The 25,691-nt window shown below is 40.9% G+C and overlaps 1 protein-coding gene across 2 annotated transcripts; it reads right to left on the bottom strand.

The window, feature by feature from the left end:
- Positions 1–5,109: 5,109 nt before the first annotated feature.
- On the bottom strand, positions 5,110–24,925 carry ggps1 (geranylgeranyl diphosphate synthase 1). Of its 2 annotated transcripts, XR_013934397.1 has the most exons (5): positions 24,497–24,925; positions 16,942–17,030; positions 16,050–16,120; positions 5,284–6,812; positions 5,110–5,247 (listed from the first exon to the last, which is right to left on the bottom strand). XR_013934397.1 is itself a non-coding variant. In XM_080448776.1 (4 exons), the coding sequence occupies exons 2-4, from the start codon at positions 17,012–17,014 to the stop codon at positions 6,024–6,026; spliced, it is 933 nt and encodes a 310-aa protein (XP_080304902.1). In that variant the 5' UTR covers positions 17,015–17,030; positions 24,497–24,925; the 3' UTR covers positions 5,110–6,023. The 2 variants fall into 2 exon arrangements, 1 of the variants encoding a protein (XP_080304902.1); XM_080448776.1 differs by having other exon boundaries at positions 5,110–6,812.
- Positions 24,926–25,691: the final 766 nt, after the last annotated feature.

Here is a 25,691-nt window from a genome sequence, read left to right as displayed (position 1 = left end):
GTGAGCCTCAGCAGTGCATAAAGATTCAGGTTGATGAGAAGTGAAAAATCTCAACCGGTTCTAGAGAGATATTATTACTAATGCTGTCTAGCTTTGAGAGAGTGGTCAAGGTTCATGAATACTGATTGAACTGTCCTGGACCAAAGTTGTTACATGGAATTATTGTTGTTCAGCCTTCGGCAAGGCTCTATCTGATAGATTACATTGATCTCCTCTATTGTAGCTGTGTATAATGGCCATTTATTTTTCTTTGTTTTCCCATCGACAAGCATTCCAAATCTGTACAATATTACTCTGTCTCATCCGTTGTGTTTCTACACTAAGAATACCATCAGCGCCTCCCTGGCCTGTTTACACATGCAGGAAGACTCAATCTAAGCGACACATGGAGTGAGGACATTAGGTTTTAGAGTAGATGGGACTGGCCCAGATCCTTGAAACAGGAGCTCCACTTTAGAGTTTGCTCACTGAACATTACAGGCTGCTGTCAATCATCTCTCATTCCCAACTCCGTGTGAGCTAAAACGAGAAGGGAATCATTTATTCATGATGCAGCATCGAAAGCTAGGATCCCTGATTATGATTCATAGGAATGAGAGTTATTATTAGCATTCAGCTTTGTACACTGGCGTGGCAGCATTTTTATTCCAAATTTTAAAACCACACCACAACTTTTCTGATTTACATGCAAATCACAATATGTTTACTAGGGTATGGCATGACCTCTGTATTCTGCAAACATTTGCAAAACAAATCTGTTGAGCATCTGAAGCGGTTATTCAGATAAAAAGATAAAGGTCAAGTACAAGATTGTTGGCTGGGTCTCGTCTCCGCTGATAGATGGTATTATAATTGCACTTATACAGACCAATCTTTGAGAAAGGTGATGAGAATGCCAAATGAGTTATATTGAGTTTCATAAGGCCACTTGAACCTTGTTGCCCTCTTTGATGCAGTAACTTTGGACATAATTACTACAGTAGTGCTTGTGGAGGCGATAAATACCTCTGCTATTATTGAACCATTACCGTCTTTCTGCTGCAAGTGTAGCATGAACCTGATCATCCGTTCAATAATGAGCTTCTCAGAAACCACTCAACCACTTGATGTAACTTGATCCAATTCTCTGTATGACAACGTTGTAGTCATTTCAATTTAGCTCTGTGTGGTTGGCCTTAGAGAAGTCAATTTTACGCACAATTACTTGTTTCTGGAAGTCTGTCAAAACGGTTCCTTGTACAACATTTTTATTTAGGAAGTCATAATGGCAGAATTATGCATTCTAAACTCCCAGGAGCTCTAATTGTAAACTAACCGCACTGTCATGAATATTGTTTTTCAATCAATAAGGGCAACAGTAGACCCATGGATTTATAGCAGGGTTATTAATATTGTGGTCCCAAATAAATGCATACAATCTCCTGAAAACATTAGTTGTAAAATGATTGTGGGCAGTAAAGCCATTAGTAGACCACATAAAATGCCATTCAATGATTTTTGGATGAACCAGCAGTGACATACTGACTGAGTATGTCACTGATGAAGACTAACAATGGACTAAATCACTGCAGAGCTATTGTTCCTCCAGGCTATGGGATGTAGTCCATCCACGGGGAGACTACTCCCATCAAGACAGAAATGTTTCATCATAGGATAAAGGTGATTACTCAGAATAACTTAGTATTGATTTTCACTGACCATTCCCTATAAGGGGGCAAGTGGTCACAAACGATGCCAGGAAAATGTCCCCCACAGCATAACCGTGTCAAAGGCCCTAACCAGTGGGGTAAAGTAACATTTACTCAAGTACTGTACTTAAGTACAATTTTGAGGTACTTTTACTTTACTGGAGTATTTCCCATGTTCAATACTTTTACTTCTACTCCACTACATCTCAGAGGCAAATATTGTACTCCACTACAATTATTTGAAAACTTTAGTTACTAGTTACTTTGCAGATATAAATGATTATATTATAAAGCATACATTAAGCACTTTAGCCCTGTTTTATATATAGGCTATTTGAAAATGGCAGATCTACAAGCTCACAGAGCTTGTAGATCTGCTATTTTCAAACATTTTAGTACTTTTACTTTTGGTACTTTAAGTATATTTTGATGCCAATACTTTTGTACTTTTACTCAAGTAACATTTTGAACACGGGCATTTTACTTGTAACAGAGTATCTCTACATGCAGTATTGATACTTAGTAGAAAATGTGAGTACTTTTTCCACCACTGACCCCTAACTGTCGGGGTCTAGCATTCAGGCCTGTACTGGTCTCTTGGTGTAATGCACTCGCTCACTTGTGGAGAACATGGTGAAGGATGACTCATCTGACTATATCGCTTTTTTTCTACATTGTACTGCAGACCAGTACCAGGTTTTCTGCAACACTGAACTCTACTGAACTACTATATCTTCCGTCTCTGTGTAGTTGTCAACAGTCTGTTCTTGCTGACGCGGCCTTATGTCCTGCTTTGACATTCTCAGTAAACCGAGGAAGAGTTGCTGTTCTGTTTTTCCTTACATACTGCACTCGTGCACAACCCTCACTGTCATTGCATGTGAGCCTTAGACCACAATTTCCAACCCTAATTTCTAATGTCTTTCCTAATAGTCAGATGTCGCTTTTGTCACTGCTCCTATTGAAACACTAAGCCAGTCTTTGTGACTGAAGCTGCTGCCATCCATGCTCCAATAACAAACCCCCTTTCATAGTCATCTTTTTCTCTTGCCATCTTTGTCCAAAATCTCAGCATTTGTATACCTGCCAAGGAGAATGATAGGATGTTAATAATTGCTTAATTGTATTATGCAATACACCGGTATGGAAGCAGATGCATCTATTGTTACTTCACTAATTTATTCAGGTTTATAATTTTCTTTCATCTGTAGATGATAGATGGTCAAAACAGTAGTACAATTTATTGAGGACATGAAATCGGTGTGTGTAATTTTATATGATTAATTTATTGAACTTAAAATCGACTGCGCACAAACATACTGTCCGGATACAGTAGTAGGCGATAATGGCAAAAACAATGATTGTCCAAATTAATAAAGCTACTCATTTAAAACAGTTATCATGTTTAAAAGTACTTATATGGACCCTACACACTGGTAGCAAAGACATTTTGGCACCTTAGGTGGAACCAAATTCTGGTCTGGCCCATGGACTATCTGTAAAGAACAGACCAGTAGCCGCAACGTATTTACAAACGAGGTCATGAAAATATATATGTACACAGTGACTAATACTGTTCATATTAAGTGAAAAATTTGAGGAGAACACAAAGTTACAAAAATAACTTTTCCATTTTGGTCAACCTATAGATGGGTTTCCTGTTTGTAAACATGAGAGGATGATGCGCGCGCAGTGGCGGGATGAGCCTGTAGAGGGCGCTATTACCCTAAAAATATCCTATACCCTATTACCCATAAAAGAAATGGTCTTCACCAGGTTTAATGAAAGTAGATTAAATGATGCAGTTTGTAATATCTTCTTTACTCAATAAAAATGATTTGTCGGAAGTTGGATCTGTTTGTATATAATAGCAGCATTATGCCTATTATGCCTATAATAGCAGCATTATGCCTATCTAAATCCCGAAAATAACAATAGAGTGAATGGCGCTTCCGGTTCGTTCTCCCCCGCGCATGCGCAGATTGCGCACTCTGCTCTGTGATGACGTCGCGCGGAAACCCATCTATATACTAGGTTTAAACTTAGTCTTGCTCTTTATCCTTGTCTGTATGCACATACAGTGCAATGAAAGGCCCGTTAAACAACTCCACTCAACTTATAATTATAAGCCATGGACACACCGAAAACAACCGATGTATTCTAACCATCTCAAGTCAGGCATCACTGTTCATGCAAATGCTATAATTTATTGCACTGATTTCCCCCTCCACCCATGGTGAATAAGCCACAATGGTGGGGGAAAAAAATCAATCTAGTCAACCTCGAAGGGGAGGACAAATGAGAACCGTGAGAGGTTTTGAGATTATTCTGATGGACTAGTCTTCACTGAAAAAGCCACTTCATACGCTCTCTGCTTATCAAATCAGAAATACATTTGCATCAAATTTACCTTTGGTGACTGCTCTGAGGAAAAATTAAAGCCTTTTCTATCAGATTTTCAAGAATTTTGACATTTTGATGAATTGGTATATCTTCAGAGAGACCAATTCAATGTTAAAGTCCCACAATTAATGGAATTTGAGCGGGCAGGTGCACTCTTGACTGTCAACAAAACGACATTCTGCTGGGTAGTACTTTCTTTAGAAGCAGAAAAAAGATGGCCGTGACATTAAAATTGGAAGCACATTTGAATTCAAGGTTGTTAATTTTCAATTTGACAGCAGACGGCAGGACTTCGACATGCAAGATTCATGCAGCTGCGACCTCACTTATTTCAGACGAAATTAGAAGTAAGATGGACATACAGCATCACACTGCCTTTATCAGAATATTCGGTCCTTATTCCTTAATTGCTAAAACATCACAGAACACCAACTCAATAAGCATTCAGCAGGTCTAATTCAACATGTGTAACCGGGGGCCTATTACACGAAAGGAGAATTAAATAAGCTTGGATTTAAGTCAAAAGTCTGGTCCGTACAGCCTGGTTTATTCCGTTCCATGAACGCCAAGCCAGGCTGAAAAGGAGCGACTTTGTCGAGCTAGACCTTGTCAAGCCAGGCTGTGTCGAGCCAGGATGGTAAAGCCAGGCTTCACATATTCCTAAAAGACCATGAAAGTCGATAGCAGAATCCTTGAACTTGACCAATCATGGAGCCCAAAACCAGAGTGGCGTTCTTTTATGGCTGAACAGCAGCACTGCAGCAGCTCATGGAACAGTGGCGTTCCCAGGAATTACATTCCGGGGAGACATCAAATTTCTCTTTTGGGTCTTGAGTCCCAAGACTCAAGACCCAAAGAGTCTTGAGTCTTGAGTCAAGACCCAGGCTCCCGGGGAGACATCAAATTTCTCTTTTGGGTCTTGAGTCCCAAGACCCAAGAGTCAGTGGCTTCAAATGGAGCCACGGGTAAATATGTTTTTGTTTTGCTTCCATCAATATGCTTCAAATTAGATAAACTATTTGAACATTTGTTTTGTGATTTTATTTAATAAACGCATATAATACTTTCAGAAGCATAGTACAATATCGGCTTACAAATGTCATGAAAAGAACACGTTTTGAAACTATACCAGAAACAAACATAAGCCCCGGACACACTCAGCATGATATCTGACAAAGACCAAAACTCAAACACAACAGGATCATTATTCTCAGTTTGTTTCCATGCATATTACATAATAAATAGTAATTTCAGTGGTAGAGGTCTTTTCTACATGAATGGCACTGGCAACATCATTTTCAGAGATTCCAAAAATCTGTCTCTCTCATACGCACTCTCAAAAGGGACTTCACACTGGTGAAACACATCATTTTCAATTGGGCCAATATAAAAAATACATTTGCAGTAGTGCCTCATCACACATAAGGCTTTTCAGCTTCAATGCAATCTTGTAATGTTTATTTCCTGGAGAGAAAAAATAACTTAAGACATTTACCAAATTCCCCCATCACAATTCAATTTCTTCCAGTTTGATTGCATATTACACTTACTTGCATACACAGAGGCTCAAGACGATTTGGTGATGTGTACATATTTTTGAGCAACATATCAAAGAGGCACTCGAGCACACAAAGTCGATGTTTGGGTTAACGTTGCTTTCTGATGAAGCACTGTCTACATACATTGGAAGTGTCCTTGTATGCGTGCACTGATTTTCATGGTGGACAGGGGCAACCTTTATTTAATTGTGAAATGGTTCATGAGCCAACACTTGTATAAAGAAAAGACAGATATACTTTAAAGTGTTTAGACTGTTTTATGGCTAATGATTTATTTGTTGACCATATATGCAATAAAGGGCCCATTGGCAAAGTCATTGTCTCAATGGAGATGGAAGGGCTGTGTCCTGAGTGAGTGTTTACGTGATCATAGTTAAAGAGACTGCGAGCCTCTCTCAGCCTCTGTTTCAGTCTCCTGATGCATTTTGCTGAGGTGTCTGACCAGGCCCTCCAGTTCGGGGTTCCCCTCGAGGTCTGTGATCAGCCGGTATGCCTCGGTTTCCAGGCCCCGCAGGGTCTCGCGGGTGTAGGCAAACGAGCCCACCTTTTCCAAATAGTCCACACAGTAGCGCTTGATGTCCACGTTCTCTGTGCGCTGCCTCAAGATGTTCTGCACCTGTGTGCTCTCCGGCCGCGACCATATGGCATGGATGGTGGGGAAAGAGAACTTGCCCTCGGTGAGGTCCTCGCAGAAGCTCTTGTTCTCGCTGTACTCACGGGAGCTGAGGTTGGCGTAGTCGTCGCGGATCTGGAAGAAGAGGCCCAAGGTGTCCAGCAGGGGCTTCAGGTCCCGCTTCCAGTCAGAGAAGAGCTGCATGAGGCCCACGGCCAGGCCAAAGAGGCCGCCGGTCTTCCGCAGCACCATGGTGCGGTATTCCTGCTCGGTGGGGCAGGTGTACGTGTCCCTCCAGTGGATGTCCAGGCCCTGGCCACGGTGCAGCTCTAACAGCTGACGGGTGAACACCTGCACAGCCTCGGGGCTCCCCAGGGTCAGCACCTTCTCCAGCCCCAGGAAGTAGACGTAGTTGGCGGAGTTGATGACAGAGGGGATGCCGTAGATGCTGTGGGCCACAGGGAAGCCCCGTCGCAGCTTGGAGCTGTCCTCAATGTCGTCTATGAGCAAGCTGGCGTTGTGCAGCATCTCCGTCACCTCTATGATCACCTGAACACAATGTAAAAAAAAAGATAGCAGTGATTATACAGTATATAGGGTGGCAAAGAAAGTTTTTGTATCTGGAAGCAAAACATTATTGAAATATTGTCTATCACTAGCCAGAAACAGGAACACTAACAATCTGTATTTTGACAATAAAAATGCATCAAGACATTTTAATCACAAAACTGCTGTAGACAAACATTATCCTTTCGATCTCTGAACTGCATTACATAATTCAATTTCAAAGCAACACAAAGGCATCATGATTCCATCAAGGATTGTGTAGCCGCTAATGGCCAGTAGAGGGTGCCATGTCCACAGCCCTGCACTATTATGAGCTCTAGCTGAAAGATGGCAACTGGGCAAACAGAAAGAGGAAGTGGAGTCAGGCTGTGTGCACTGTGCAGCTCATCTCAGTCAGCATTGGAACTGACTGTTCAACAGCTTATTGTAAAGCCCAGACATATGGAGGGAATGAATAGGGGGAGATGGAAAAGTAGTCACGTGTTAAATTAATTAGAGGGGACAGTCCAGTGCTCAGGGCACTTTGCCCCCCTGGAGAGACAACAAGATGCAGGTGGCTAGAGGGTCTGCTGTGTTGGCGTATCCCAACAGCTCCAACATGACCCACTGTCAACCTCAACACAGATACAGCCGTGGGGGGTTCTTCATAATCTCTTCATGTTTTTAGTAACACTACACACATCATACACAATGATTGTGTACACCTGCATTTTTTTCTGGAGCTGGTGCCTTTGAAGCAGACAAAAGTGTGGTTCTGTTTATACTCCTGTGGAGCCATGGAAAAACAAGTGCCTAAAATGTGATCAGGGAAGACTAGGAACAACTGCAGTAAACACTTCTGCTGAGAATGATGTACCTTACACCCAGTAGTGTAGAGGATTGTGTTGGGTCTGAATGATGTGCGTTATAATGAAGCACATCCAGTTTGATAGTGAAATGAAGCAGAAGTACTCATCACATTTTGATATCCGTATCACATACTATGTTGGGGCACATTTGACTGCAGTTAGACAAACTGCATCCATAGGTCATTAGTTTGGTCACTAGCCTTGTCCTACATTTTGAACGGCCATTTAAATGGCTAATAGTACGTTCTGAGCAAACAAGCTCGCTGGTAAATGTCATTTCTGAAGTTATTCCACCACGAGGGGGTGCTGCGCCAGACTAAACTCACCATCTCCAGTATAGAACATGGAGTTCCGTTCTCTAAACTGAAAAGCCCGAATGATTATATGATGTACTTGAAGGTGCTCGACAAGGCGATAGTGCTGCTGTCAGGTGTCTGTAGCCCCGGGCCGTCCATGTGGCCTGGCTGGAGTGCTCTGCTGATTTAGAAGACGAGTAGTGTGCCGTGGTAGTGAAAGCTGTTTGTGTGTAGCTGGGGAGCACAAAGAGAGGCTCAGTGGGTCGGGCACAGGGCCAAGGCTGGGCCAGTTTATCCTCCAAACACAACCTTTCCCTCAGCAGGGCCCCGACACACACTCACCCTGCCACCTTACTGAGCCACTCGGGGGGAGAACCAACCACACACACACACGCTCCCTCCCTCTCTTTGGGCAGCATAAAGTTGATAAAGACAGATAAGATACTTAATGAGAAGTGGGGTTATTATTTAGTGAAAAGTCTACTCCAGGATAATATATTCATTACAAGCATTCTTGGATAATTAAACTTTTCAGTGAGATAAAAGGAAACAAGGAAACAAGAATACAACGACGACAGATAAACAAATCACATGAGAAACAACTGCCGCGGGTAATAACAATAACAGGAAAAACAACAGCTATCAAGCCAAAGTAAAAGCACCCGCAGTTTTTCAAACAAGTTTGGAGGTGTCTACGTTTGTTGGGCAAATCCAATTACAGCCAAGCCGCCCGCTGCATAACTCCTGTTTTAGTGCCTTTACTTCTCGCTAAGACTTCATTGATTATCACGGGAGGTTATTGGCGGGGAAACTCACTCCGTTTGCCCAAACTACAATCAGTGAACCATTAAGAATGCAAAGACTCCATCACAGCATAGGAGTGCAGTGCATCCAAAAGACTGACATGGAATAACACCAAAACAGCCTACTTATTTACACACTGGCACAAGCCTTTAGAGGGAACTAAGTGTTGAGTACTAGTTATATTGGAACACATTAATGACCTTATTCCCTCCTACTACGGCAATATTAGCAGACACAATGACAGATAGAGATAGAGGCATTCCAAGAGTCACTAATGATGCCCGTTTGCTCACATTAAATGGTAATTATTTCTTTGTTCTGGAGACCACTATAACAGAAGATCATTGTCAGAGGTCTCAGTCTGCATCTGTCTGACACACCAGTGGTGTAAAGTAACTAAGTACATTTACTCAAGTACTGTACTTTTTACTTTACTGGAGTATTTCCCATTTTCAATACTTTTACCCCTACTCCACTACATCTCAGAGGCAAATATTGTACTTTTACTCCACTACAATTATTTGACAGCTTTAGTTACTTGTTTGCAGATTATCATCACAAAACTTTACATTAATACATTAACCACTTCAGCCCTATATACATATTTCGGCCATTTGAAAATAACCGATCTACAAGCTCTTGTGAGCTTGTAGATCTGCTATTTTCAAAAGATATTTATACATTTTGTACTTGTGAAATGGGGCATTCTGCACAGTGAGTACTTTTACTTTTGGTACTTTAAGCTTATTTTGATGCCAATACTTTTGTACTTTTCAAGTAAATTGTAATTACCTGACTTTTACTTGTAACAGAGTATTTCTTCACTGCAGTATTAATACGTTTACTTAAGTACAAAATGCGCCACACTGAAACTGCAATGGCAACAGCCAAATGAAAAGCAACATTTAAAGTTCAGAATATGTGATCAAAGTTGAGGGCAGACTGTGCCTACTGAAAAGGTCGACAGGCAGATAATGTGTGCAGGTTGGAGTTCCCTACCCCCTCCGTCACCCTGTTCTGACTGCCCCACACACACACACACACACGGTTTTTTGATAGGGAATGAATAGCCAAATGAATGAGACAGTGTGCCACTTGCCTCTATCTATCTAGAGGCAAAGTTGTTTCCATGGCGGCGACTTCCTGGCAGCAGTGTGCTAATGACGACAGGGAGGGCACTCGGTCTGCATGGGTTCAGCGAGAGTTTACAGCCAAATATACCACTGCGCTGCCAGAGAGAGAGCAAAGAGGTGAGCCTCTTTGATATAAGTAGTAGAATATTCCTGCTCCCTCGACTAGCTATTGTGTGGTAACTAAGAACCCACGAGGAAATACTTTGTCAGGTGATTTCACACAGGAGCAACCACCACCTTTCCTAAGAAAGATTCTGCTCATGAATGAAGCCCACATAGGTTCCAATCGGTATTAAAAAATCACACCCTGTGTGAAGTGGGCGGTGTCTTCCTAGCTAACCACAATACTGAATGGAGTCAACCAATATATATGCTTTGATCTGAAAGAGCCACTTAGTGTCAGCATGTGTCTTGCTAGCTAATCACAATACTGAATGGAGTCGATCAATCATGTACAAAAGATAAATACATTTATCTTTTGTAAAACACACTTTATGATGGACAAAACCATAACTTAAAAAAAACAATAATTTGGTTTTTTTTAAGTTATGGTTGCTTATATAGGGCTATGCACATGTGTCATGTGACACTGGCCAATCACAGTCCTGAATAGATTGTGATTGGCCAATCACAGCGCAGGATAATTGTACAAATTTCCTGGGCCCAGATCACAGCGCAGGAAAATGTACATTTTTCCAAATCTCACTTATAGGGGCGGTTTCACCGCCCAAAAAAAGAAACATCAGCGAAACATAGGGCTCAACACACGTCAAGCATAGGGCTCCACACAAGTGTTTCCACGAGGAGCGCATGTGCTCCTGAACTGATACAGGAAAGAAACTAGCAGCATAAAATATGACAAGAATGACAATGCCCATCCGTATTTCATTTCTTAATCCTGAACTATTTGTTCAATTTAACAGGTGTTTAACTTACTGTTATTCTAAAACAGAAGTACAGTACAACAGTGGAGCTGAATAAACAGGTCTCTACTGGAGTGAGGTCTGAAAAGAATGATGTAGACTAGAGTGAGAGAGGAGTTCTATGATGGTAGAGACAGTCTATTAGATCAAATAAATGTCCTTCTAATAACATTGGATTGATCCATGTTTGTTTGCTGTATTATATGTCTATATGGTGTTCATTTTCTTGCAGGCCCTGAGGCCTCAACAGTGGTAATGGGCTGATTGGTGGCACTTTGGCTTCGATCAGCTTCAGTACCATTGGTTACCTCTAATAGGCCTACTGCCTACTTCTAGCCAACATAGCAACATTCAGTGTTGATGGTGGTCTGAGGACAGAAACGTCCACTCTCTGCGTCACCAGTTTTTCACCATGTCACTTTCTGAACTTTTGTATGCCTATTATGTTACTTCTAATAACAATGACAGCCCTGAAACATGACATACAAGTGGATTTTCTCTTGAGGTCTATAATAGTGGGAGCTATTATTGTACATTAAGATGCAACCACAGGGGTGCAGTGTGTTCAGAACTTCAGAGACCACCAGCATTCCTACACACACAGAGAGATAGTTACCGACTTTCTCTATTTGGAAAGGATATATTAAAAACAATGGGAGACCTGTGGAACAGCTATCCTAATGAGATATGACAGGCTCTGCACTTAGCATTCTGCAGTGGGAAAGGATTCACAAGAGCTGATTAATGTTTCCATCTTCATCATTAGACATGGGGAGGGGCAGCCAATAACCCTCCCCCATGACAATTAAAAAATGACAGTTTGTATATTTATTTGCCGTTTTAATTAGGACTAGAAATCCATTATAATTTTGTATAATTCAATGACAAGAATGAGATGAAACATTCCCAGATGCTTTCATGCCGTTTATCATACCATCTTGAAAAACAACAAAGGTGGAATGTAATTGAATTTTGCAAGTAATATTTTCTTCCTTTGTTTAGCTTTGAGGCCAAACTTAAGATAACTAAGAACATTTTGGCTTTTGATCTTCAGAAAAAAAAGGCAATTTTCTCTGAGCGTGGCTAGAGAACGGTTTGGTAGGAATGAGGCGAATTGTTTGATGTGTATAATTTAAGACCATCTGGACTGGCATGCTTGTTTTGCTTCCTCGCTCTACAGTAACACCACACTGCTCTTTCTAGACAGAATTCAATTTGGTAGAGATGCACTCTAAAAATGGCCTACTGTGCACTGCTGGGTTAAGTGCAAAAATCTATTACGATTGATCCTTCTACTTCTTAGGTGGAGAAAATAATAGAAATACCTGATCGGAAGAGAATTCTGAAATAGATTTTTTTTTTAAAGAAATAGTAACTATACTGCTTAAAAATTGCCCTAGCTATTGCCAGAGACTTTGATTGATTGAATACTTTATTAACAGTTTGCAAATAGTACAGTGGTACGATTATACAATGGTGCTAAAAGGATAACCCAAAAAGCCGTAAGGGCTTAAGGCTTGTTTCCATTGTGGACCACTTCCCTTTTAAGATTTAAGGCTAATATATACCACAAAAAATGACATTCACTGGAAAACATTAAGCTGAAGTTTACATTTTTGTCATACAACAAGGTCATTACAACAAAGTATTAATTAGCCTTTAGGCTGAGAGCACGCTCATTCTTTTTTTTTTTGCAGTGTGTGCGTGTGTGACATTATTGTTTATGTGTAGATGTCTGTCACTTCCTCTTCTCCAGCAGTCATCTGAGCAGTTTGGGGGTGTGTGTGTCACATGATTACCATTTACACAATGGGAGGAGTCTGGAGCATGAATGGAAAGTAAACTGGAGCAGGTTGCACAAGCTGTGTGTGTGTGTGTGTGTGTGTGTAAGTGCTTACTACAGCAAGTATAATTGTCACGTAACTAAAAGATCCTGTGTCATGTTTAACACCATGGACACCAAGGGTCCATTTGGTTCCATGTGTATACTGAGAGTTCAATTAAATGTGTAGTTACTAAGTTGAGATTTAGACATCACTAAATTAACCACCCTATTTTGGGCATGTCATAGGAGAAAGATTTCAATAATAGCTGATCTACAAACACATCCCAGACATGCCAGACTCAGAGCTTGTAGCAATTTTTTAAACCACTCAAACAAGTTGTGAAATACAGCATAGTTGTATTTACAGACATTTTACACCCACTGACTATTGTAAGTTGTGGTGTATGCAGGCCCTACTCCTTGTCAACACTACGATAACTAACCTGTTATTATCACCATTTTTTAAACTGTAACATACATTTTATACAAGTTTGCATATTAAGATATGACTAACAAACTTTATAGCATCATTTAAGGTTGTAGCCTATTCCTTGATTAACAGTAGCTAACTGACCTGGAGTAATGTTAGGTGCATGCATTACTTATTTATTTTAATAAATAAAGGCTGCTCCTCCTTTTTACTCCTGAGTGGATCGTCACCATTGATACTCTTAAATATCGTTATCTTTTTATATCTCCTGTGAGCGCCTGGTTGTTCTGTTTTTTATGTCTTAAGGTGTTGAGCCACCGCAAGCTGCCATAACTTCAATATTCATTCTTGCATAGATTGTATGTTTCTGGAACTCTATTGGAAGAATGGGACACTTTTCTAATTTCTAACAAAAGATATTCCCTAATTTGGTGTTCAGTGACCCCTTGTGGATGGGGCCATTGGCATCCACTTCCATCGGGATAGAAATGTTTCATCATTCTGTGAAAGGCGATCACTCAGAACTAACTTCAAGGATGATGATATGGTCAAGGATGACACATCTGACCATTATAACTTTCCACATCTCTGCAGATCAGTGGCTTTTGTACCACTGAACTCTCAAATGTAAAATGGTCTTGTAATGAGCAGGCTTTATCCACTGGAACCCAACTATAACATCCAAAGTTGTTCTTGACACAGTCTGATCGTGTCCTGAATTCACATTCTCAGTCAACTAAGGAAGAGTTGTTCCGTTTTACCTTACATATCAACACTAATGCATGAGCATCACTGTCATTGCATTCAAGCTTTCAACCACAATGTCCGACCCCATTAACAGAGGTCTCTCCCATGGATCGAAATGCAGAGTCAGACGTCACTTTAATCACTGTTATGCACAAGCATAACTGCTGGTTGAAGTGAAACGTAGCGAACTCATTCATTCAGTTCATTTAACATGGAATAACTCCGAAAATTATTGTTTAAGCCTATCCTATCTACTCCATCGCGACCAACTTGTTATTAATAATGTCGCATGCTTGCACCTTTGTTGCATAATATAAAGTTGAATAAGAAACAGGACAGCTTGTGGATCGGCTACTGGTATTTCTTCTACTTTTGTGTGACACTGTAGCTAAGCGTGACGAAGTAGGGCAGGGTGTGTGCGTGCGTGCGCGCGTGTGTACACACACACACACACACACACACACACACACACACGTTAACATCAAAGACATATACTGTATCAATTTAATGTTGCTATGATCTTAAACAAACATTTTTGGAAGTTCTGTAAAAGCTTGTGCTGCTGCAGTGTTGCTTTATGAATGGACGCAGCTACACAGATGCTTCTTAGTAACCATTTACACATTACAGCAGCTTTAACAGCAAAGACATTCCTAAAGTATGTTGCAAACTGATTTAGTCAATCGTTGGTTTGAAACCGGCAACAAAGAACTTAGTAAGGACTACCCACAAGCTTAGTGATGGATTTCCAAATGTCTGGTGCAACCATGACCAGCAAATGAAGACAGACGCGTCATGCGTGTCAATTTGACCAAGCAATGTACTTAGAACATCTAATGGACAACCAGCAGCATGAAGTGAAAACTGCTGAAAAGCCAGAAATCTCAATACAAATCAACTGTCTTTATTCAGCAGTCACAATGACTATGTTTCAGCTATGCAGGCTTCATCAGTGGAGTTTATCAAAGTTTTACTAAGTTCTAAATACCAAGAGATGTTATTTCAAAGTACTGATTCACAAGTAGTAGACGGCTAAATAAAACAGAACAGGGGGTGGGTGCCTAATCGCAGAGTTCAGGAAAGAAAAGTACTCCAAACAGAAAACCTTTTCAAAGTGGAGACTGTAGAGCAAACATCCGTGCTAGCGATACATCCAGAGGGGAAGGACATGTTGAATCAATAAGCCATTTTTCATGAAAGCTGCAAGTTAGCAAAAAAGCCTAGAGCATTCAAGCATCTGCTTGTTAAAGCCCCAATCCATAATCGCTGCATGATGCCCCTTGAGAAGTTGCAGGAGCTTTGCAACATTTAGTTATTGGATTTTTTCTTTACTCTGACACTGCCTAAGCTCCTGGTTAAAGGATCATGTGATGTATGTACTTACTGTATTTGATAACAGAACACGAGTTTATAACCATCTTGTTTATGCTGACGATGCAACTTTCCATTGCCTTAGTAAATCGTAAACACTGTATATTTTGATACCTCAAATGTATACAGTTAAATATATTCTGGATTGTGGCTTTAAATAATGGGGACAGAACCAGCTGCTAATGGTTTTGTTTTGTTTTAAATGTCAGACAAACCAAGTATGAATAGGTTAACCTGCTTTCCAAAATGCACTCTCTGTGCTTCATTCATTCCCCTCAGACCCACTCTGTACTAGAAACCTCAAATTAAATCATAAATGCCGTGGGTTCTAAATGTGAGTTTTACATTTACATTCAGATTAGAAACCACTCAGTTGATAGAATATTCTACTTGCATTAGGAAAAGAATAAATGACCTAACCAGAATACATATACATACCACGTACAATACCCGTTGTTTTGATCAACACCATTTCTTTCCATCCATCCATCCATAAACAATCCCCGCAAAGATTCCATGTTATACGTGCATGCTTTAACATGACTATCTACAACAAAAACAAACTTAATCAGCATCACACGTACTGCCTCTAAAAGCATCGGCCTTCCAACACCCAAACTCTCAGACATGAATGATAGAGCCATCACACACCAAGCACTCACAATAGTAATGACGCTGATCAGATCACCCCTCAAATCATAACTTCATACACATTACTGTCATCTGGATGGAGGTACAGAGTTTTGTCCACTCTCCCATTGCAGCACTGAAGAAACTGCCTTGCTGAAGTATAGGCTAAGTGTTCAGAATGTTAGCATTAAAATTAATGGCTGGGCTCTTACCTGCAGTTTGTCCTCAGGAACATTAAGCCAGTGGTTAAACGCTTGGGACAGTTTTGTTCTAACCTGTTTTCCTGAAAGGAAAATAGAAAAGAAAAGCTCTCAATGAAAATAATCACAGACCTGCCTAAGAAATGGGCAATGTCTAAATTGTGGAAAAAACTGTAGCAGGACAGACTGACTAGGGATGCACCGATATATTGGCCAATGGCCACATATCGCTATAGGACGATATTTGCCGTTATCGGTCAATATCGGTATCGGCAAATAAAGCTGACATTAAACTCATTCACTGCCAATGACGTCTTTTGACGGTTGTAAATCGAAAGCCCTCACTGCCAATGACGTCTTTTTTTTTTAACGTTTTTTTATTTATTTTTATTTTTGCACACAGAACCAGGGTATAACGTGATCCAAAGATTTACTGCTCCATTCACTTCCTGGTTAAAGTATTTTGGAAATATTCTGTATCCTGGCTCCTGTGTTTTACTATGTAGTTTTGGCGAGACATGCCATTTTCAACGGCGTATGACAAGTGAACGGGAGGTCGCGATTAAATTTTTTTTTTTTTCTTTCGCCGAGGCACAGTGAAACCCTCCGTGATTAGCAACCATCAGGGCATCGATCATACTGGAGATAAATATTCTGTGACTACTTGAAAAGGTAAGAAAATCTAAAAATCGCTGGCAGTCTGGGCTTTATTTATTTATTTACTCTGGCAGTGAATGAGTTACCCGATGGCAGTAGCCGATATTTATCGGTTGTTGATAAGCATCAATTTTGCTCTGGCTATGTTGGTGTGTTGGTTATCTGCAGCATACCAAGCTGTAGATTCTGAACAGTTATTTCGTATAATGAAGATTTATTTGTTTCCCTGCATATCAGAAAAACTTACCAGGCAACTGCAGCAAATATTTGTATGGTTCCAAAAGGATTCGCTCAGAGGCTGTTTCTTTGTCCGCATCCATTGTAGTTCACCACAATCTGTTGGAGGACACAGGATAAAAAAGGTCATTATAATTTAGGAAAACATGGGGGGGGGGTGGTAGCTGGCTAGACAGCCTCAACCACATGACTGCGACATCCCTGGTTGGTTCATTTCTGACCAGAGACCTGTGCTGCATGTCTTTCCCCCTCTCTGTCCTAATTTTCTGATTCTACACTATCTGGTCAAAACAGCTTAATATAAAAAAGGCAATATCTCAAGACTACACATTTTGTTAAGACCAGAGAAAATATGCCTTTTTTTCATTTCTAAATTTCATGTTTGTCTTGCCATCTGTTCGGCCAAGTACCCTTGAACAATTTTAACTAGAAAAGTGTGGAGCACAGGTCTCCGCCAGGCCGGGTTGCCTACCCAGGGCCCGCAAACTTTGGAAGGCATAGCCTGCTGGAATGGGATCTGAAAAATTAGACTTATTGTTACGGCCAGCCGTATTGTTATCTTGCATTGCATGATTATTTGGTATTTTGCATTGTAGTATCCTGTGTTATTTCCTGTGTTCTGAGGGCGAGCTTTGGGAATGCACTGCGGATTTGTAGCGGAAGTTGAGAGTTGTGTAAGTCCCGGGAAAGACGCACTGTGATTGGCCAGTAGTCACTTTGAGTGTCAGTTGGGGCAAACGCAGTCCCCACAACATCATTTACTATTCTGTGCCTATCGGTACATAACTCTGACGGGGCTGAGTAGGCTCAAAGCGAACTTCGCAACGTTCGGCACGGCAACTCGCGCGGTGCCTCTCGTGGCTTGAGACTGCGCCCCTCCGTCGCGGTCCGGTCTAAAACTATACTTTATCGGCGACAAAAAGTAGTCTGCGGTTGTTTGAAAAAGTATTGTCCCAAGCGGGAGTCGAACCTAGACTCCCAGTGGTAGTGGATTGGGAGTCTAATGTTTGGCGAGGTGCGCCACTGTGGCCGGTGCTGATATTGGGTATTCAGGCTGTATTAGAATGTGGCGTCCTAACTCTTCTAATGTAGAAGAAAGAAGTCCCTGCGTGGACGCCTCGCCCCACCCACTACAAATCCGCCGTGCACTACCATATATAGCGTTCTGAGGTGGAGATTGGAGACTCTTGATTTCCAAATGGCAGACACTTGCCTGTGTCTGTTGATCACTGGAGGCTGCCAGCTGCCGGTGGGAATTGGTCCCACCGATTGGCCGGCTGCGATGAGCCTCATGACTCCTATGCAGTGGATTGGTTGGGGGCCACTGGCCACCTACGATAAATACTTACTTTGTCATGATTACAAATTTAAGTTGACAATTAATTGTCACTCAAATAATTGCGATTAACGATTTAATTGTTTGGCATTGAACATTGGAACATTATGAAGCCTTTTAGGCTTCATAATTTCTGCTTTTTTAATATTTGAAAATGTGTGGGGGAAAAAATCAAAATGGAGACGACTATGCAAAAATTAGACAATTATGTAATAATTGTGACAGGCCTAGTCCTGAAAGACTTTGGGAGAGGCTGTGTTCCATAACCAGCCTCTGGAAAAGCCTCGATGACTGCTCTGCTGTGATCAACCCTTCAGACTTCATTCCTTAGTTGTAGTTATGTATGCCTTTGAATTTGTGCTTATGTTTGGTTGTGTTTAGATTAGGTTAATAGTTTAGGTTTGTTACTTAGATTAGGTTCCTTTGTTTGTATTTTGCTAACATTTGTGTAATCTTCTATTTATGTTATCATAAATTTCATGTTCAATTTTAAATGATGTGTCCTTTAAATTATGTTACGGCCTTTATACCCCTAGAGGCCTAGACTAAGGGTCGTAACACTTGTAAATCTTGATCACATGACTCAAGAGATAATGTGTACCAATTTGTTTGAGTTTGGACAAAATCTGTAGGAGTAGTAGAAAAGCATATTTTGAAGAGAACGCAAAATGTAATCTGGGGGGCACCGCTGGCCTAGTGGTTAAGGCACATATCACACATATAAGCTATAATGTAGCCTGACAGCGAGTCGCAGGTTCAATTCCCGAGCCTGACAACCTTTGCTGCATGTCACTCCCTGTCTCTTTCTACTGTGTTCTATCAATAAAAAGGCAAAAAAGCCAAAAAATATCTTGGAAAAAAAGAAAATAATCTGGCCTATATGGAGAATTGCATCATGATCCAAGGAATCCAAGGGGAAATGTGGGGTGGAGATTCTTCATTGGCCGCCTACTGTGAGTCTGCATGCACAGTTTCATGGCAATCGGGCACCGAGTTCATGATTTGTGGCATTTTGTGCAAAACGGGCCACTCACGCAAACTTTAGAAGCCAATCGTAGCAATCCAAATGGAATATGAGAACTCTGACAGATAAGTCTAGATTACATGACTGCAGAGTCATGTAAAAAAAAATCTGCATGAGCACTAGTGAAAAATGTGTTTAGCAAAAAAACTAGTGAAAACAGTCTTCAGTCGTCCGGCCTTCGGCTGTCCGACCTAGCGGAGGCAACAATACATACTGTATATACCCCATTACTGTTACCAACCAACGCCACTATTTTATTGACCTGGGCTGGGTGTTGACAACCACATGGCACCTCCAAATACACAAGGAGTCACCAGCCGCTTCTTTTCACCTGACAGTAAGGACGTGTGTGGAGGTACATGCTATTCTTCCCAGTTCTGTTCCTTGCGAAACAGGCGTCCCGACAAAGAAGACATGGATGGCAAGCACAGCCAACTATGTTAGTTTGAGCGCCCAGCCAAGCCAGAAGCCCCACAGAGGACTCATAGTAGGGGGCACTAAGTGAAAAATCGTTACGCGGCGGATAAAAGCATGAATTTTGATACAGATGTCCCTTGGGTCATCCTAAAACATCCTAGAAGGGGTGCCCAAAAAAATCTTAAACAGGAAGTGAGTTATGGACAAAATCCAAAATGGCCACCTAAACTGTTGACCGTTGACTCAAAAGACACCGAAAGAATCTCCAAAAAGCATAAAATGTGGCACACATGTCCCTTGGGTCATCCTAAGACATCCTAGAAGGGGTGCCCAAAAAAATCTGAAACAGGAAGTGAGTTATTGACCAAATTGAAAATAGCCGCCTAGTGTTGTCGATTGACTCAAAAGACAACTAAAGAATCTCCAAAAAGTATAAAATGTGTCACACATGTCCCTTGGGTCATCCTAAGACATCCTAGAAGGGGTGCCCAAAAAGGTCTTCAACAGGAAGTGAGTTATTGACTAAATTGAAAATGGCCGCCTACAGTGTTGGCGATTGACTCAAAAAGCCTATAGAATCTCCAAAAAGCATACAATTTGGCACATACGTCCCTTGGGTCATCCTAACACATCCTAGAAGGGGTGCCCAAAATAATCTGAAACAGGAAGTGAGTTATTGACTAAATTGAAAATGGCCGCCTACAGTGTTGAAAGATGATGCAAGATACCTAAAGAATCTCATAAAAGCATGAAATGTGGTACAAATGTCCCTTGGGTGATCTGAACGCATCCTACAAGGGGTGCCCAAAAAGGTTTTAAACAGGAAGTGCTTCTTAATATATCCTAGAAGGGGTTATTTGTTTGTTTGCTTGTTTATTAAACTTTTTAGGAAGGGAACATGTTGAAGAAATTCTAAATGGCTGTTTAAACAGTTGACCATGGCAGTCTGCATATTATGCAGACTCAATACGACAGGTTATGCAGCGCATAACCTGCCGTATTTTGTAGTCTACCTTCTGTTTTCATTTCTACATCACTTAACTCTCTGCATATTCTTATTTATTTTACTCTGCATCTTATTGTACTCTGCATATTCTTATTTTACTCTCTGCATCTTATTTATTTTGCACTCTACATCTTCTTGCTTGTTTTACACTCTATCTTCTCATGTATTTTCTTCTTGATCATTACAGTTTTTTTGTGATTAGTGTTTAGTAACTACATGTATTCATGTGTGCCATTTCGCAATTACCAGCACATTGGCATAATGCTCTAACCCAGCATCCCGGCATCTACACTTTCTCGAACAGAAGGGCTCAGCTTTGCAGCCACACTTGAGTTCTCTACAAACTTAAGCAGCCTCTGGCAAGAGTGTCCATAAAGGTGTCCACGAATCAGCGACTTTAATCCATCCATATTTGTCAGGAGATGGTAGCGATTGCATAGCTTTCAGGCTTCTGGACCAAATGCCAGATTGGCTGCTCGATTTGAATATTGTAGCAGTGCAGCCCGTGTGGGAGGAGTGTTTTCCATTGAGAGACTATTAAAACTTTTTTTAGCACCCCTTAGGATGCATTCAGATCACCCAAGGGACATTTGTACCAAATGTCATGCTTTTATGAGATTATTTTTTATGAGTGTCTTTTGCATCATCTGTCAACACTGTACATGGCCATTTTCAATTTAGTCAATAACTCACTTCCTGTTTCAGATAATTTCAGGCACCCCTTCTAGGATGTCTTAGGATGACCCAAGGGACATGTATGCCAAATTGTATGCTTTTATGAGATTCTTTAGTTGTCTTTTGAGTCAATCGACAACACTGTAGGTGTAGGCGGTCATTTTCAATTTTGTCAATGACTCACTTCCTGTTTAAGATTGTTTTGGGCACCCCTTCTGGGATGTCTTGGGATGACCCAAGGGACATGTATGCCAAATTGTATGCTTTTATGAGATTCTTTAGTTGTCTTTTGAGTCAATAGATAACACTGTAGGCGGCCATTTTCAATTTTGTCAATAACTCAGTTCCTGCTTAAGATTTTTTTGGGCACCCCTTCTAGGATGTCTTAGGATGACCAAAAGGACATGTGTGCCAAATTGTATGCTTTTATGAGATTCTTTAGTTGTCTTTTGAGTCAATCGACAACACTAGGCGGCCATTTTCAATTTAGTCAATAACTCACTTCCTGTTTCAGCTTCCTTTGGGCACCCCTTCTAGGATGTCTTAGGATGACCCAAGGGACACATGTGCCAAATTTTATGCTTTTTGGAGATTCTTTTGGTGACTTTTGAGTCAACGGTCAACAGTTTAGGTGGCCATTTTGAATTTTGTCCATAACTCACTTCCTGTTTAAGATTTTTTTGGGCACCCCTTCTAGGATGTTTTAGGATGACCCAAGGGACATCTGTATCAAATTTCATGCTTTTATCCGCCGCGTAACGATTTGGCCATTTTTTGTGCTTAGTACCCCCTACTATCAAGCCACAGTCTCCACTGTGGTGGTTGAGTATTACTACTTTACTATGCATTTATGCAGCCTCGAAAAAAGCTTTCATACAAACTAAAATCTGATATTTAGATAATATTGGTATCAATTCTTCAACATGTAATTTTGTTACTTAATGGAATAAATTATGAATAATGAGAAAATAAATGTTGTTACTTCTGTGCGAATTTCTTATACTTCTCCAACATATGTTTTATTCAATAAAATGTATTGATAGAAATTATCATACTTTAAATCAACATTTGCAGACTTGTATTCCAAATACTTTTACATAAAGTTTGGTACCAAAAGGGGTGGGTGCTTCATTCACTACTGGGTCCATCTTTTCCCGTTTTTATTTCCACTACTGGGTCCATTTTTAAGTAGATGACATCCTTTATAACAAAGTCTATGACCGCCTTTTGAAAATGCATGATATATATTCATTTATTTATTAGGCTATTCATGAGTCCGAATTCAATGAATCACCATCATTTGTCACCAGACCAGTCTCATTCCTTTGGGATGGGGTGTGGTTTTAGTATTCTAACAAATTACAATAACAGTTTATTTATGTTCTTGTAACATACTGTACAGGTAATTGTTCCTCAAGATGGTAATGATCAAAAGATGTAATCAATTAAAATAGCCCAAGAAAACACAGCAAGAAGTCACAAGAGAAGAGATGAGTGATGTCAGACTTTAAAGGCCAGCTTTGTGTGTCTGACATGACATACAACTGCAAGTCATTGCTTCAGTTTAAAGCTTAATTGTATAGTAAATGTGTTGCCACAGATCCGTGACCAGCACTTGCTCTTACATAAACATCCAACAAAAGGAAGGAAGGCAATGCCTAAAGCATTGGCCTATATTTGTTATCTCCTAACAAAGATATCCTTCCCAGCTCATGCAAGTCACTGAAATTAATCAAACAAACAATCAATGTAGACAACAGCAATAACGTGATATTAAGTGAATTTAAAGTCAAGACACAATTTTTTTTTTTTTTAACTATGTTGAGAGAAATAATCAAAATGTTTTCACGACATAGCCGTGGCGTCATGAAATCCTTTGAGCAGTTGTGATAGCCGCTGGTGCAATGATAGCCCTAGAATGTCTGTGATCTTACATACATTTCATGTATTACAAATTCGGGATGTCGGCTATATCCATGAAATCACAGACATTCTAAGGCTAGTGCATTGATGACAATTATTTATTATGGGTGCTTGTGGTTCACAAAGTGAAGTCCTTAAAGGACGACTTCACCCATTTTGAACCGATCTTCATATGATAGATCCTCTAATGCTCCTGATAAAAGTGTATTTTTTTTCTACTCAGTCCGTGTCTCATAGGAGGGCTGTTGACACTTCAGAAGCCTGTCTACCAGTGACATCATCGTTAGGAAGTTCTTGTTTTTTCTTCAATGTTTCAATGTTTTAATTTTATTAAAGCATGCTAACTTTCCAGGGATAGAAAGTCTGTAGTTTCTATTAGCTTGGATTCCCCATCGATGATGTCACTGGTAGACGGGTTTCTGAACTGTCCACAGCCCTCCTCTGGGACACAGACTGAGTAGACAAAAATGGAGCCATATTTTCATGAGCATTAGTGAGGACCAATTATACGGTCAGGTTGAAAATGGGTGAAGTCGTCCTTTAATTTTGGGAATGTTTACTTTCACCAGCAGGAAAAGCAACCCAAATGAGATAATGACTAATTCAGACCATAGCTTTCACAAGCCCCATATATCCATATGTGACCTCATCTCACCCATCACTGTGTAGCTAGACTATAGCTACAGCGTTGGTGGGTGAGGTGAGGTGAGGACACAGATGGGGCCAATAAGGTTTCACTCTCTCCCCACCTACAGTAACAGACAGTTGTAAAATGATGTACTACATCTACTGTAATCTAACAACAAATCTTTAAAAAAAAGACTCGGGTATGATGACAATATAACAACAAAAGGACTGATTCGAATTCACACACACACACACACACACACACACACACACAGAGAGAAAGAAAGAAAGAGACACACGCACACAGAGAGAGAGAGAGAGAGAGAGAGAGAGAGAGAGAGAGAGAGAGAGAGAGAGAGAGAGAGAGAGAGAGACAGACACAGACAGACAGACAGACAGACAGAGAGACACAGACAGACAGACAGACGGACGAGTTATTATTTTGGGGACACCTAATTTCTTGCGTTTATCCTCATTTACCATAGTCATGCATGAACAGACAGGCAGTCAGCCCTCATGTGACAGCGCTGTCATGTTTAAAGTTAAACTCCACCCACCTGAGACACCCGGGCGGCTCCCAGACAGTCGCGTCACTCCGCTGAGGATCACTTCTTTAATATCTGTTAGCCCAACGTGCTAGTTAGCTACGAGGCTAACATAAAGAAAAGAAAAGATAATGAACATGAACCGTAGATGTGTGTTTCGAGGAAGGTACACGATATGACCGTCACACTCGCTCTTTCATTCCATTGTCGGCTCACAAGCGACAAAAAAATAATAAGCCAGTTCACCAGCTGCGACGTTAGGGTGTGTTGGTGGTCGGAGCTGCGCAGTTAGCCACGCTGTTTGCACTGTGTGACTGTGTTTCACTTCACGCTAACATTTCATGAGCGTTCTATATAGGCTCCGGCTCCTCCACGGAGCACGCGCCGCACCACGGGGCTTCCAACGGTCCGATGTATCGCTTGGAGTCGCCCGGCGAGGTGCTTCCGCACTTCTGCGGCGCAGTGGGTCGAACCGAGACTCCGCTCTGACGGCTGGCCCGTTGGCTCGCATCGAACGCGCGTTTAAAGGCCGGGAAGTTGGGGAGCAGTGTTGCCAGGTTTTGCGAGAGAAACGAGCTACTAGGTCTATGAAAACCATCCCAAAAGAGGAAACTATAGGTCACATGAGCGTCGGCTATTTGAAAATAGCAGATCTACAAGCTCACAACGCATCGCACCGGGACGTATTTTGAGCTATTTTCTAAACAAATATTGGGAAAGGGTGAAAATGTTAGAATATATATATATATATAATATTTTAACACAAATCTGGTACAGGGGTTCCGTTCCTGGCGCAAAACATTTGTCAGATGGGGTCTGTAGACAAATACATATTAATAAATGAGGGGATCCTTGACATGAAAATGTTTGAGAACCACTGGTTTAAACAACATTAGGAAATAAGCCCAAATAAGCAACTACACTTTAGAAACAAGCCCAAAAAACGCAACCTGATTGATTGATTGATTGAATCAATCAATTGAATTACTTTATTTAGTAAGACATGAGAAATAGTACATGGAAGTACAATTCACAATGCAAGGTCTACTAAATTGGATAACTCGTAATAAGCTTGTTTAAACCTGCAACTATCAATATTTACAACAACTTTACAGAAATACAAGCCCAAAAGTCGCTTATAATAAGCGGACATGGCAACCCTGTTGAGGAGTTGTAGTCGTTATTGACCCTCTGTGGCGTTTACCGT

The sequence above is a fragment of the Gymnoscopelus braueri genome (genome assembly GCF_963280865.1).
Source record: "Gymnoscopelus braueri genome assembly, chromosome: 14".
In the NCBI taxonomy this organism is placed as follows: Eukaryota; Metazoa; Chordata; class Actinopteri; order Myctophiformes; family Myctophidae; genus Gymnoscopelus; species Gymnoscopelus braueri.
This window is presented reverse-complemented; position numbering and strand designations above follow the sequence as displayed.